This window comes from Ostrinia nubilalis, chromosome 12 (assembly GCF_963855985.1).
Source record: "Ostrinia nubilalis chromosome 12, ilOstNubi1.1, whole genome shotgun sequence".
NCBI classification, from domain to species: domain Eukaryota; kingdom Metazoa; phylum Arthropoda; class Insecta; order Lepidoptera; family Crambidae; genus Ostrinia; species Ostrinia nubilalis.
The window spans coordinates 6759182-6773007 of record NC_087099.1 but is presented as its reverse complement, the minus strand read 5'-3'; the positions used below and the strand labels follow the sequence as shown (position 1 = coordinate 6773007).

The 13826-nt window shown below is 35.2% G+C and overlaps 2 protein-coding genes across 2 annotated transcripts; one reads left to right on the top strand and one right to left on the bottom strand.

Moving 5' to 3' along the window:
• Positions 1-2674: 2674 nt before the first annotated feature.
• Positions 2675-5803, top strand: LOC135076842 (vacuolar protein sorting-associated protein 4). The gene is made up of 2 exons (XM_063971309.1): positions 2675-2799; positions 3350-5803. The coding sequence occupies exon 2, from the start codon at positions 3362-3364 to the stop codon at positions 4682-4684; it is 1323 nt and encodes a 440-aa protein (XP_063827379.1). The 5' UTR covers positions 2675-2799; positions 3350-3361; the 3' UTR covers positions 4685-5803.
• Positions 5804-5884: 81 nt separating this feature from the next.
• LOC135076843 (uncharacterized) lies at positions 5885-11033 on the bottom strand. The gene is made up of 6 exons (XM_063971310.1): positions 10891-11033; positions 10218-10423; positions 8669-8804; positions 7527-7657; positions 6459-6618; positions 5885-6092 (listed from the first exon to the last, which is right to left on the bottom strand). Exons 1-6 carry the CDS (start codon positions 10934-10936, stop codon positions 6001-6003), a joined length of 771 nt encoding a protein of 256 aa, XP_063827380.1. The 5' UTR covers positions 10937-11033; the 3' UTR covers positions 5885-6000.
• Positions 11034-13826: the final 2793 nt, after the last annotated feature.

The window sequence follows — 13826 nt, the reverse complement described above, 5'->3', positions numbered from 1 at the left end:
CGAAAAGCCCCTTTTTTGTATGGAATTTGACGGATTCGATTTTCGATTCGATCAAAAAGTGCGTTTTGTGCCATTATAATCGCAAACCAGTCGAAAAGTGGTCGAAAAGCCCCTTTTTTGTATGGAATTTGACGGATTCGATTTTCGATTCGATCAAAAAGTGCGTTTTGTCTAGGGGGGCTGATCCAGTGCTGTTGACAGATCCATTTTTTTAAATCTAGCAGTTTTTAATTTTTCAGCTGGGGTCACTCAAGAGTTTTCTAGTTATGAATGAAGTGATAAGTTAAAAGTATGATGCATAATAAAATTAGTTACTTAAAGTTATATACGATTTATTTATTTTTCAAGAACCTACCTAAAATGTATAATTTCGTATAGCCTGACCAGGAACATAAAAACCCTGGCATAGAGGCGCGTCAATTGCATTTGATAGTGCAACACTGAGTACAGTCGTACCTTTGTTAAATTAATAGGCTAACTTTATGTATCAGGATTCAGGATTACGGGCTAATTTGATATTTTCATAAATTGACGAAAAAATATTATTATAGGTAGCCTGGTTTAAATAAATTAAATGAAACCATCAATCGAGCTAGTAGGATTTATTTTATTATTCATCAATAATCAAATTCAGAACTTGAATATTCAACTGCAATGTTTGCTCATAAACGCTTCAAACTCGGTACTTCTTTCCCAATTCCATAATATTCAACACTTAGAAAGTGACAAAAAATTTTAAAATAGGTAGTTGAAACAAACCACAGCTAATTTTCATAGTGGACTGTACTATGCGATAAACATGTCAGTCAATTTGACAACCTTTGCCGGAAACATTATTCAATGAAAATATTGTCCGAACCCTTAGTATTTCTCTTCGACAAATACTTTAACACATTGTAAACCACTTTTCTTTCACGACTATAAAAATATTTTAGCAATTTAATTCACAAAATCAATTGCGCACATTTAAAATAAAGTTTGTTTACACTTTGACAGCAATAGACTGACATGCAAGGTGACATGACAATGAAGTTTTCAGTTACTGTTGCCATTAAAAGAAATTAGTACCATTAGTTTTCCGCAACATGGCGAGGGTTTTTATGTTCCTGGTCAGGCTATACTTCATGTTCATTAATATTATAGTCATAAAAGTAAAAAATTAAACAGTATCAAGATCGTTTATTCCAATTTCCCCAGTATTGCTCTCAACAAATTTTATTTTCCCTATTTGCCATGAGATTCTGGTACACCTATAACTTCGTTGTGGATAAAACTAGAAGGCTGAATTTTCATTAGCTATGCAGGCATTGTAAAGACACGGTATATTTAAAATTTCATTCAATTTGAACCAGTAGTTTAGGAATTATAACAGGTCAAAGTTACTTAATTTTGTCACTCACTGACTCACTGACTCACTGACTCAATGACTCACTGACTCACCGATCATCAAAATTCTAAGGCACTTCTAGCAGACCTAGAAGCTTCAAATTTGGAATATAAGTAGTGTTTGGTGTATGAATCAAGGAAAAACTAAAATATTTAGGAGCACGGTAGTGCAACCGCCAAGTCGAGTAAAATTTTTCAATTTCGGTCCAGTTTTCTAGATACATAACTGTTGTCTACAAAATACAAAAAGAAATGAGATTTGGGGGCACGGTAGTGCAACCGCCAAGTCGAGTAAAATTTTTCAATTTCGGTCCAGTTTTCTAGATACATAACTGCTGTCTACAAAATACAAAAAGAAATGAGATCCCATCAAAAACAATACTTGTCAAAAAAACCAAGTCTCGCAACTCAGTTGTTCTACGGTAAAAAGTTGTGAGATCCATGTAATACCAAGTCCAGGCCAGGAAATCTTTAACGTTTTACATAAATATATTGACTTGGCCATCGCATGAAAACACGTGTAAATTAAATTATTTAGTGCGATGGCCAAGTCAATATATTTATGTAAAACGTTAAAGATTTCCTGGCCTGGACTTGGTATTAGATGGATCTCACAACTTTTTACCGTAGAACAACTGAGTTGCGAGACTTGGTTTTTTTGACAAGTATTGTTTTTGATGGGATCGTTTTATACAGGGTGTTAGGTAAATGGGTATATGAGCCGACACTAGCCCATGTTAACATGGGCATATAAATGGTATGGTGAAGTCAGAAAATTGATATCTTCATTTTAATTATTTTAATTTTCATACAAATCGGATTTAAAAAAAAATATTTGTATGAAAATTAAAAAAAAAAAAATGATGATATCAAATTTCTGACTTCACCATACCATTTATATGCCTATGTTAACATGGGCTAGTGTCGGCTCATATACCCATTTACCAAACACCCTGTATACAACTTTTAAAAACTTTATCAAAACATGATGTATCACTTTCCCGCCAACCAACATCTCCGAATTAAGTTGTGCCACAGATAACTAGAACTGTCATAGAACTCCAAAAGTATTTTTAGGTAAACGCTTACTTGTTCATTTGTACAGAGCAAAACTCGGCAAACTTGTCGCCAAAAGAGAAAAATTAAATGTTTCAGCGATGAATTTGGATGAATTCGATATATTCGAGTAGGAAATCTATTTGAATGAATAGCGAAATTGAATCGAACTTAAATACATTTTTTTCTATGGCAGCACCGTTTTCCGGTTTTCAAAATGTCAAATATGTCAATCAGTGTGACAAACAACGATTTGCCCACTGAGATGTAATTTCTTTTTTCTTCAAAAAATAAGTTTGTGTAGTGAATTTCTGTGATTTGCAAACGCATTTTCACATATTTGGTTGTTTCATAAAGGTAGGTAGATCGTTTTAGTTCCGTTAATCGGTAAATACGCACTCATATTAATAAGTGATCTCACTGGGCAGTTTCGTATTGTCAATCGTAGCCCAGCGCAATAATGACTAATTAGTCCATTTACAAGACTAATTTAATGCCAACAGGCCCTCTTAAATTTGTTTAATAATGTAATAAATATAATAGGTTACTGAACATTGACTGGGTTTTGCTTCTTGATAAAATACATACTACTTGTACGTTTACGTGACTCATGTTTTTCCTCTTACCTTGTATTGAATCCTCTGTATACCTTCTGCTTGAACCTAATTCGGTCAAAACTTTTTAATTACTGAAATAGTCTTGTAATAGTAACAGTGCATATTCTAAAATCATTATCAGAGGTGACCTGTTTGTGGCAACAAGATGATCCTAATTAATCCCTAGAAATACTATTTCTTTATCAACTTCAGTGATTTGACACAGTCAATATTTATGGTAAAATCATTATATGAAGCAAGAATTTACTTGTGAGATTGTTTACTAACAAATACACATTACATTTTCACAGAAATAAATAAAGATGACATCATCAAATACATTGCAAAAGGCTATCGACCTTGTAACGAAAGCAACAGAGGAAGACAAAAATAAGAATTATGAAGAAGCTTTGCGGTTGTATGAACACGGCGTGGAATACTTTTTACATGCTGTCAAATATGAGGCCCAAGGGGAGAGAGCTAAAGAGAGCATTCGGGCAAAGTGTTTACAATATTTGGACAGAGCTGAGAAACTGAAAGAATACCTCAAGAAGGACAAGAAGAAGAAACCAGTTAAGGATGGAGAGTCTAATTCAAAGAGTGAAGATAAAAAAAGTGACAGTGACAGCGATTCTGATGACCCAGAGAAGAAGAAATTGCAAGGGAAGCTGGAAGGTGCTATTGTGGTGGAAAAACCTCATGTTAAGTGGAGTGATGTTGCTGGGTTAGAGGCTGCCAAAGAAGCGTTAAAAGAAGCTGTTATCTTACCCATTAAGTTCCCTCACTTGTTCACTGGTAAACGGATACCCTGGAAGGGAATTCTGCTGTTCGGACCGCCTGGTACTGGTAAATCATACTTAGCAAAAGCAGTAGCTACTGAAGCTAATAATTCTACTTTCTTCTCAGTGTCTTCATCTGATCTTGTGTCCAAATGGCTTGGCGAGTCTGAGAAACTGGTAAAAAACTTGTTCGAAATGGCTCGTCACCACAAGCCAAGTATCATCTTCATTGATGAAGTTGATTCCCTCTGCTCTTCCCGATCAGATAATGAGTCTGAATCTGCCAGAAGAATCAAAACTGAGTTTCTTGTACAAATGCAGGGTGTAGGAAATGACATGGATGGTGTTTTGGTGCTTGGAGCCACCAACATACCGTGGGTCCTTGATGCTGCTATTAGGAGACGATTTGAGAAGCGTATTTACATTGCATTGCCCGAAGAACACGCTCGGCTGGATATGTTCAAATTACATTTAGGTAACACACGTCACCAGTTGACAGAGCAGGATTTAAAAGTATTGGCTGCAAAAACAGAAGGATATTCTGGTGCTGATATAAGTATTGTTGTCCGTGATGCATTGATGCAACCTGTCCGTAAGGTACAGTCCGCAACCCACTTCAAGAAGATAACTGGGCCTAGCCCCACTGATCCTGATGTGATTGTCAATGATCTTCTGACTCCCTGCTCACCCGGAGATCCAGGAGCTATTGAAATGACCTGGATGGAAGTTCCAAGCGACAAATTAGGAGAACCACCTGTCACTGTGTCTGACGTGATGCGATCATTGGCAACATCTAAGCCAACTGTTAATGACGAAGATATGATAAAGCTCAGGAAGTTCATGGATGATTTCGGTCAGGAAGGTTAATTTGCAGCAGTGGAATTTTATTTTTATAAGAAATATTTAAATGGTAACTTAATATTTTGTTACTGCACTCTTTTAATGTTAACAAGCACATCTTTTTATTTAATTGTAACATCTAAGGCTTGAAAAATCCTTCTGCGTCTCATTATTTTTATGAATTATGTATGTATTTGAAGTTAAACAGATTATGTTGGTAGGTATATTTTACTAGTTGATGCTTTTGCTAGTTCCACACCATCCTATTGTGAAAGTAACACCAATTTGCCTTTAATATAAATCTTAATGTTTAGTCTGTGGATTTCAATAAATATACTGTTAGTAAATTGAATAAAATATATTGTGTACTTAGGTAGGTATATTAATATTTTGTCTAATTGTACATGAATGTTAATACAGGTCTGATGATTTGGATTTCACGATTTTAATTATTAATGTAAACAAACATATATTAACAAATCCACAAGTTGTGCAATGTGCATGGAGATTGCTTTGTATGTGCTGATTTTGAATTCTGTGAAGCTAAAACACTGGACTGTGCCTGTGCAAAATGAGAGATGTCTCATACAAATTTCTTACATTCAAGGCTCACTCCACACATACCTTGTGGCCATAAATGTATTTTAAGGGCTCTAGTTTGCTTCAAATTTGAAATATTCGATGTCTAAGCAAATAGGTGTTCTATAGGATGAGATAAAATAGAATACCCAATACTTCCCATGATTAGGTAACAGGGTTTGTATGTGTTAAAATATCTTTGCACCTATTACGAATCTGCCTACCTAATAATTCTAGTTGTAGATAAACTAAAATTTATTGTTAGGAATTAATTGTTCATCATGTTGAAAATATTTTTCGTGGTCATTGTGATAATGTTCAATATTTACTTTCACAAGTTTTACGTATCTTTTTTGAAACAAGAAATAGGTATGTATGTGTAATATATTTATTTGGCTTTTAAATTCAGACTATAAACAGTAAATTGCAAATCACTTAAAAATAATAGGTACTATATAATCTCTAACATTCTTAGCTATTTTTAGGTTTCAAAATTAGTATAAAGCGTATTTTTGTCTATTGTTTATATTGTTGAATAAGCGATTAAATATGTTTCAAATATTTAAATTGGTCTTTGTTTTGACACCTTAACTTGTTCAGGGAGCAATCAAATGATACGACGTTATTTTCTTATCTTTTAGTTTTAATACTTCTTCATAATAATTGTAATCTTCATTAGGTTGCATCATTTTAAAGAATAGATAAAACAAATGAATTTTATTTACATTTTGGCATATTTTAACACTTACATATTAAAACAATTATCACAATATCTTATCGAACATTTTAATGTTGACGAATACTGGTATCAGGGGAAATAGAACGAACGCCTTCATCACGCTCGAAGAGTTTGTTTCTGAAACAGATAAGATACTTAGTTGTAGTTCGTGATTTACATTTGTGTAATAATTTTCTTAATCTAATATAAAAAAAAATCTAAGTGTTTTAATGTTACGTGTTGAAATTTTTCACAGGGAAATGACATACCTACTGCTCCACAACTTCAGTGATTCTCAAGATAACGATTCCCAATTTTATTCAAGGAGGTTCAAGAGCTAGAGTTGTGTTCCTAGCTTGATTATTCGCTACCTTAGTCCCTCGTACTAAGCTAATACGCTTGTGTCACGAGTGGGTTCACCACAATAGTCGAGCGTCAGCGAGGTTCGAACCCGCGTTCCTCGGATGATATCAAAGAGTATGTAAGTATGAGAACTTTACTGACCTATAACAACGGTTCTTTCTCTCTGGTGCGTGCCGAGGGTAGCGACACATCGGAGCTGCATCAGCGGCTTCGCTGGAGCTTGCAGGCCGAGGGTAGCTACTAATAAACCCTGTGGTGCTGATCGCGCACCGTATGGTATCAACCAGGATGGCTCTGTAACCTGGAAGAACAAAACAATTGAATATGAAACGCTCTATCCATCTTGACACGAAAAGGTACTTGTGTTGTGTGCTCAATGCTCATGATTGGTTTGATGTGTCAGTTAATCTTCAGGATCGTTCCACATGTTGCCGAAGAATGAATAAATGATTTACAGTATCGTACTTGTAAGTACACCAAACAAAACAAGAATAGAAATAAAACAAATGAGAAGGCACAATTTAGGCGGACTTATCGCTATATTTATCTCTTAGCTCTACCTCGACAATTTGAAGTCCGTAGAAGTGGTAGAAGTTAAACAATCTATCGACAGCTGAAAGCGGCTCTAATATTTTTGTAGTCCATGCTCAAAAAATAAGCACGAATTTGGACGTCTCACGACCATTTTCAATCTGAATTTTACTTGTGCAGCGTCCTCGGCACTCGAGTTCAGGAAATATTATCGAAAGCAATAACAATCCTTTTGTCCGTCTACCTACGTGCCTCTGTAGGTCTGGGATCGGGAATGAGCTATAAGAGCAATTGAATTCTAGTGGCTCGCTCATACTGCATGTAGGTAGGTACTTTGATATGAACAAATCCTCGTGCAGAAGTAACTAGGTAGGAGGAGTCAATGGTAGGAGTAAAGTATATTTTTGGATTATTCAATGTTTTTACAAGCAGACTTTTAATTGAATAAGCAACACTAACTAGGTACTTTATCAGTAGAGATACCAATCATGGCACACAGAGTTATTTCATAAGACGATGTCCGCATTTTTGGTTCATTCTGGCACGTTTAGCTTTGCTCTACACTCGATAAGCTAGTTGCCCGTGCGAGTGTCGACCGCTAGCGATTTCCAATTTTAGATTTTATTTGTGCAGCGCAACACTTGAGTCGTGGAAATATTATCGAAAGCAATAACAAACCTTTTGTCCGTCTACGTGCCACTGTAGGTCGGGGGCCGGGAATGAGCTTGAGGAGCAATTCACGTTGAGTGGCTCGTGTGGCGCGTACGCCCGCTCGTGCCCGCTGATACGAGGGCCTTCGCGGGGGATGTCTGGAATTAAACGGTCATTCTTGGTAGGAGGAAGGTTTTTTGATAAAAATGGTATAAAATAAAATAGGTAAAACAGCTTTAAGGGCATTGTACTTGCACAGTGTACACGATCACATAAGTAAGCTGTGAAGTATAACGTAATGAGTTAAAGCTTAGCACAACTTACGCAAAACAAAGAAACGGCTTTTATTAAGGTACCTATAAGTATTAATTGATTTTAGATTTTTATTAATTTTTCACGACAGCAAGGCTTCTTTCAGTAGGGTTAATATTTTAATGAAAATACAAAACATTAAAAACATAACAAAACCCATTTGGCCACAACTTTTCTATTTTTAAGTTTATTTAGGTACAACTCGATGGGTGCCGGGAATAAAGCCACAATCGACAAAACACAATTTTACAGGAGAAGAGATTTAGTGTCAATTTTGAATAATTCTAAACTACGAGGCGTATCCAAACGGTTTGTATATCCAACGATGCGTTATTTTTTCTGGAGTAACATTTAATGTGCTTAAGGTTATAGTGCTTAGAATATACTTTAAAAAAGGTAGTAATACATATTGCCGCTTCATACATTGAAAGTCGGTTCCGTAAGAGTCCATTGTGGTTTTATTCCGGTAAAAAGTGTGCAATTAATCAAACAGCAATAGTGTATTGCAGCCTCAGGCGCTGATCTGAAGGATACAGTAATAGCCGTTTGCTTGTAGAAGATTTAAATAAAAGTTTTAACATTGTATATGGCACGATTATTCCGGTCAACAAATTTTAAATGATGAATGGGAATAACGATTCAATATCCATAGTGCTTTTGGTAAATCAGGCAGTTTCAAAGATAAATTCTGAAAAAAATTCAAAAGGTGTATGTATAGGGACCCGCAGTTTACTAAAATGACTTAATCGGAAAACTGCTGCTATGGCTATTGCGGCTTTATTCCAGGCACCCATCGAACTGTTTATACTACTTAGTAAATTTATAATAAGTTACCAAAAGTAATAGTTTATACTTACAATAAACTTCCATGAAAGCCTCGGCCTGGGCTGAATGGAACGATGGCGCCTCCTTTGACACTTCACACCGGTACAGGCCCCGGGATTTCAGGCTTAAGTCCTTCAAGTGAACGCGGCGGGCGCTTGACTTATCCAGCTGCAGAATAAAAAACGTTTAATGAATAAGGTTTCTAATATAAGATTTTAAACTTTCGCGTTCCATGTAACTCATAATGTCTCATTAATAGTTTTTAATATCTAAATAAACTTGAATGAAAATAAATAAAAATGATTTAATTTACAATACTGTCGATGCTTTCGTGGTAGTAGTAAAAGTGTTTTGACTCTCGATCCGGAGGTACTGTGTTGAATTCTCATTTTCAAAATAAAAGTTCCTACTAAAATGTATTAATTACCTGTGACTTATTTATATTCACAGAGAGTCCTTTTAACATTTTTAAGACAGTAACGGAGTCTTCTTCATTGCCGATAGGTAGATATGACTAGTAATAAAAAATAACTAAAAAGATATTGTTACTGCTATCTTATCTCACAAAGCTTCAGCAAGCCACAAATAATATCATTAAAATTGATGATCGGTAAAAAAGCGGCTCTGAGAAGCCAATACGGTTGATATTTTATGACTGTTCTTATGACACGATGAGGCGAAAAATGTCTAGAGCCTATAAGATAGGTAAAAATATGTTTTGTCTTCACAGACATGCCAAAATAATGTCTGTCTTTTTATTGGCTGTAATAATATTATAACACTGAGCTGTGCCTTCCAGTTTGTGTGGTAAATAAATAGACACATAAATCCAGTCCAGTTCTTTGTAGGTAGTTAAAGACGATGTTGGTAATGTAGTTATCTTCTGAGTTGGTAAAATATTATGCAAACATGGACCGTCCCATAAGTCAGAAAAATAAAATTAATATGATTATTATATTGCCATTGTTAGGTACGATTTTTAAAGGCCCTTTTCAGTCATCACTATCTTTTTCTCAAAAATTTGCAACTATTTTTGAGAGCACTTTAACGAATATAAGATACTTTCGCTCAGCAGTGATAGACTTTCGGCAAAGTAAAGAATCTCTCACATCGACTGTGACTCCATCCAAGCTATGTGCTCTCTATGGTGGGTGTAGTTTCGGCATGAAGACAAGGCTGGGTTGCACTATATTACTTTAACTTTAACAAACGTCAAAAATCTGTCAAACAAAAAACACCGGTCATCGTTAAAGTTAGCTGGTGCAACACAACCCAAGTAAAAAACTTACATCGACCGTGACTCCGTCCAAGCTATGTGCTCGTTGTGGCGGGCGTAGCTTCGGCATGAACCGGTAGAACTTAGTTTAGGCTAAGTAAAAAACTCTTACATCGACTGTGACTCCGTCCAAGTTATGTGCTCGTTGTGGCGGGCGTAGCTTCGGCATGAACCGGTAGAACTTAGTTTAGGCAAAGTAAAAAAACTCTTACATCGACCTTGACTCCGTCCAAGCTATGTGCTCGTTGGCGTAGCTTCGGCATGAACCGGTAGAACTTAGTTTAGGCAAAGTAAAAAACTCTTACATCGACCGTGACTCCGTCCAAGCTATGTGCTCGTTGTGGCGGGCGTAGTTTCGGCATGAACCGGTAAAACTCTTCATGATCCCGGTACCACTTGACGGAGTAGAGCTTGCCGCCTTCTAGCTCATAGTCGCAGGTCAATGTGGCCGCTTCGCCTCTCTGCTTGAATGGTGGCACTGATACTCCGATCACTCGAAGGCAGATGGAAACTGCGAACATTTTTTTCCAATGGTCATGTTGAGAGATTAGCCTAGATAAGTAGGTACACGTTTGGTGTTGTTCATGTGCAACCGATTCTTTTGTATTATGATGGACTTTGTTTAAAATAATAATAATTAAATGTTTAAGTTTCCTTTTGAATTTTCAATTAGTTATCGATAGTTTTTTTAATTAAATTAATATCAATAGATAATAATAATCTACTAATGTAAAGATGCTATTATATGAACATTGCAAATTGGTATATAAATAGAAATACCATACCATTATTGTCATTTTCAACTCACAATATTATTCATTCCCAATACTTATTACTTTTCTAATCCACCTCACTGAAATTAATTTCTGCTGGCGCTTTTTAACATTTACAATCTTAATCTTTTTCTTTCTTTCTTCTTTCTTTCTAATCAAACTTAACTGTTATGGTAAGTTATTAATTTTCAACAAAAACCAGTACCTTTAAAATAGCTGATAAAATACCAAACAACAGCGATCCGCTTCATTTTCACATTAACCACTCACTAACTTACAACCAACTCGCGTCATTGTTACAACGGTAACATAAAACCATCAATGTTACAAACTTAGCGCGTAAGCAATAATGAGAAAAGTTCGGAGAGCCCGCTGGTAGCGCGCGTAGCGTATCGCGGGTGGAGTGCAACTGTTGCTACGATGCTTTGCTACGAATCGCCGCTACGAGATCTACGAATACTGCAGCGCACTAACTTTCGGACGGGACAATATTTTTAACGAAAATTCTGTAGTAGTTAGTATAGATAGTCGCTAAATAAAAGGAAACTTTTTAGGAAGAATTTAGGTCGAAATACTTACTTGTATGAAAGTTCATCATCATCATCATCACTTCAGCCATAGGACGTCCACTGCTGAACATAGGCCTCCCCCAATGCTTTCCATGTTGATTGATTAGTAGCGGCCTGCGTCCAGCGCTTCCCTGCTACCTTTACGATGTCGTCGGTCCACCTTGTAGGTGGACGTCTCACGCTGCGTTTTCCGGTACGCGGCCTCCATTCCAGAACCTTTCTGCCCCATCGACCGTCAGTTCTGAGTACTATGTGCCCTGCCTATTGCCACTTCAGCTTGCTAATCCTTCGGGCTATGTCAGCGACTTTAGTTCGTTTACGGATCTCCTCATTTCTGATTCGATCTCGCAAAGAAACACCAAGCATAGCCCCAGTGGCGTAGCGTGGCTTTTCGCCGCCCGGGGCCGTCCGGAAATCCGCCGCCCTTTATTTTAACTATAAATATTTTAAAGTTTAAATATTATTTGAATGGACTTCAGGTACACTATTCACCTTATTTGTTGAAAGTCAAAATAAACTACCACGCACTGCTTCAGAAGGAAAATACATTAAAGAGAAGCAATTGCTTGAAACCCACAGGAAGTTTGATTTTCTTAAATAGCTCAGCTTTATTATGTAACACTAGGTGTATAACAATAAACAATAATAACAAGTATTAAAGTATTTATTTGTCAATTGAGAGTAAATATTATCTTAAATTATACAGTGTGAGTCACGTTAAAGTGTACATATGAAAATAGATGAAACTAGACCTATTTTTATCGACAAAAAATAGGTCAAAAAATTTTTGAGATTTTTTTTTAATTTTTTATCGAATTTTTTTTCTTCCAATTACTTATTGTAAAGAAAACGTAATAACTTTTAAACTAATCGGTATATCCTGATAAAATAAAAACAGTAATAATGCTAAATAACAGGCAATACTAAAAAAATACATAAAATACACAAAAAAGGTCAACAAATGATAAAAAAATAATACGTTTTTTAAAAAATCTGCTTTGAAATTCGTGTTTTTTTGGTTATTTGATAAATTTCTCCAAAAAATGCCCCTATAACCGGTGGTTTTTACTACTTTGTATTATTCTCTATCGTATTACCTTCGTAAAACCAAAAATCACATGTCTCTATCCCTATCACAACATTTGCAATGATCGTTTGAACTAAGACTCTCCGGGCGCGCTATTCAACGCTTCGTTAACAACGAAACTGAAAATGGCTCTAGATTTGTAATTTAGATAAAGACAAGTTAAATTTCAAATAAAAACAAAAGATTTCGAAGTAAAATAAGCATTTTGGTTAAAATTAAAATTTTCTCTACCTGCAGCGGAGAATAATGTTGTGGCAGGCCTTTGTTCAAACGCTCATAGCAAATGTTGTGATAGGGATAGAGACATGCGATTTTTGGTTTTACAAAGATAATACGATAGAGAATAATACAAAGTAATAAAAACCACCGGTTATAGGGGCATTTTTTGGAGAAATTTATCAAATAACCAAAAAAACACGAATTTAAAAGCAGATTTTTTTCAAAAAGTATCATTTTTTATTATTTGTTGGCCTTTTTTGTGTATTTTATGTATTTTTTTTAGTATTGCCTGTTATTTAGCATTATTACTGTTTTTATTTTATCAGGATATACCGCTTAGTTTAAAAGTTATTACGTTTTCTTAAAATAAGTAATTGGAAGAAAAAAAATTCTAATAATTATTTTTTTTAAAATCTCAAAAAAAAATTGACCTCTTTTTTGTCGATAAAAATGGGTCTAGTTTAATCTATTTTCATATGTACACTTTAACGTGACTCACACTATCTACTTTTAAACTAAGCGGTATATCCTGATAAAATGAAAACAGTAATAATGCTAAATAATAGGCGATACTAAAAAAAATACATAAAATACACAAAAAATGCCAACAAATAATAAAAAGTGATACTTTTTGAAAAAAATCTGCTTTTAAATTCGTGTTTTTTTGGTTATTTGATAAATTTCTCCAAAAAATGCCCCTATAACAGGTGGTTTTTATTACTTTGTATTATTTTCTATCGTATTATCTTTGTAAAACCAAAAATCGCATGTCTCTATCCCTATCACAACATTTGCTATGATCGTTGGATCAATCATCCAGTCATCTTCAAGTTTGGAGTCAATAATATATTTTAATAATCCCAGAGAGCCGGACTTCATAAGCTCTTTTTTACGGGTTAGTAGTGCGAAACGCCTACTAAAAAATATTAAATTATTATTGAAAGAGTAGAGAGAGCACATTCGTGCGAACGAATTTCGTGCGAAACGACCACTATAGGTCTACCAGAATCTCATGGCAAACAAAAATATTGGAAAAGTGTGTTTTTCATATGGCAATTGTCTATGGTTTAATTGTCACCTGTCAAAGAAAATTATGAAATCTGTCAGCCGCTGCAAAAATTTTGTAATCTCTTATTGACTATTTGTTATTTTTGTGAAAAAGTCGAAAAAGCTCAAGCAAGGCATATTGTTTTCAATGTGAATTGTAAAATAAGGCATAATTCAAAGTCAATCTTTGATTATAAGCGCGTCGTCGAGTTGACAGTA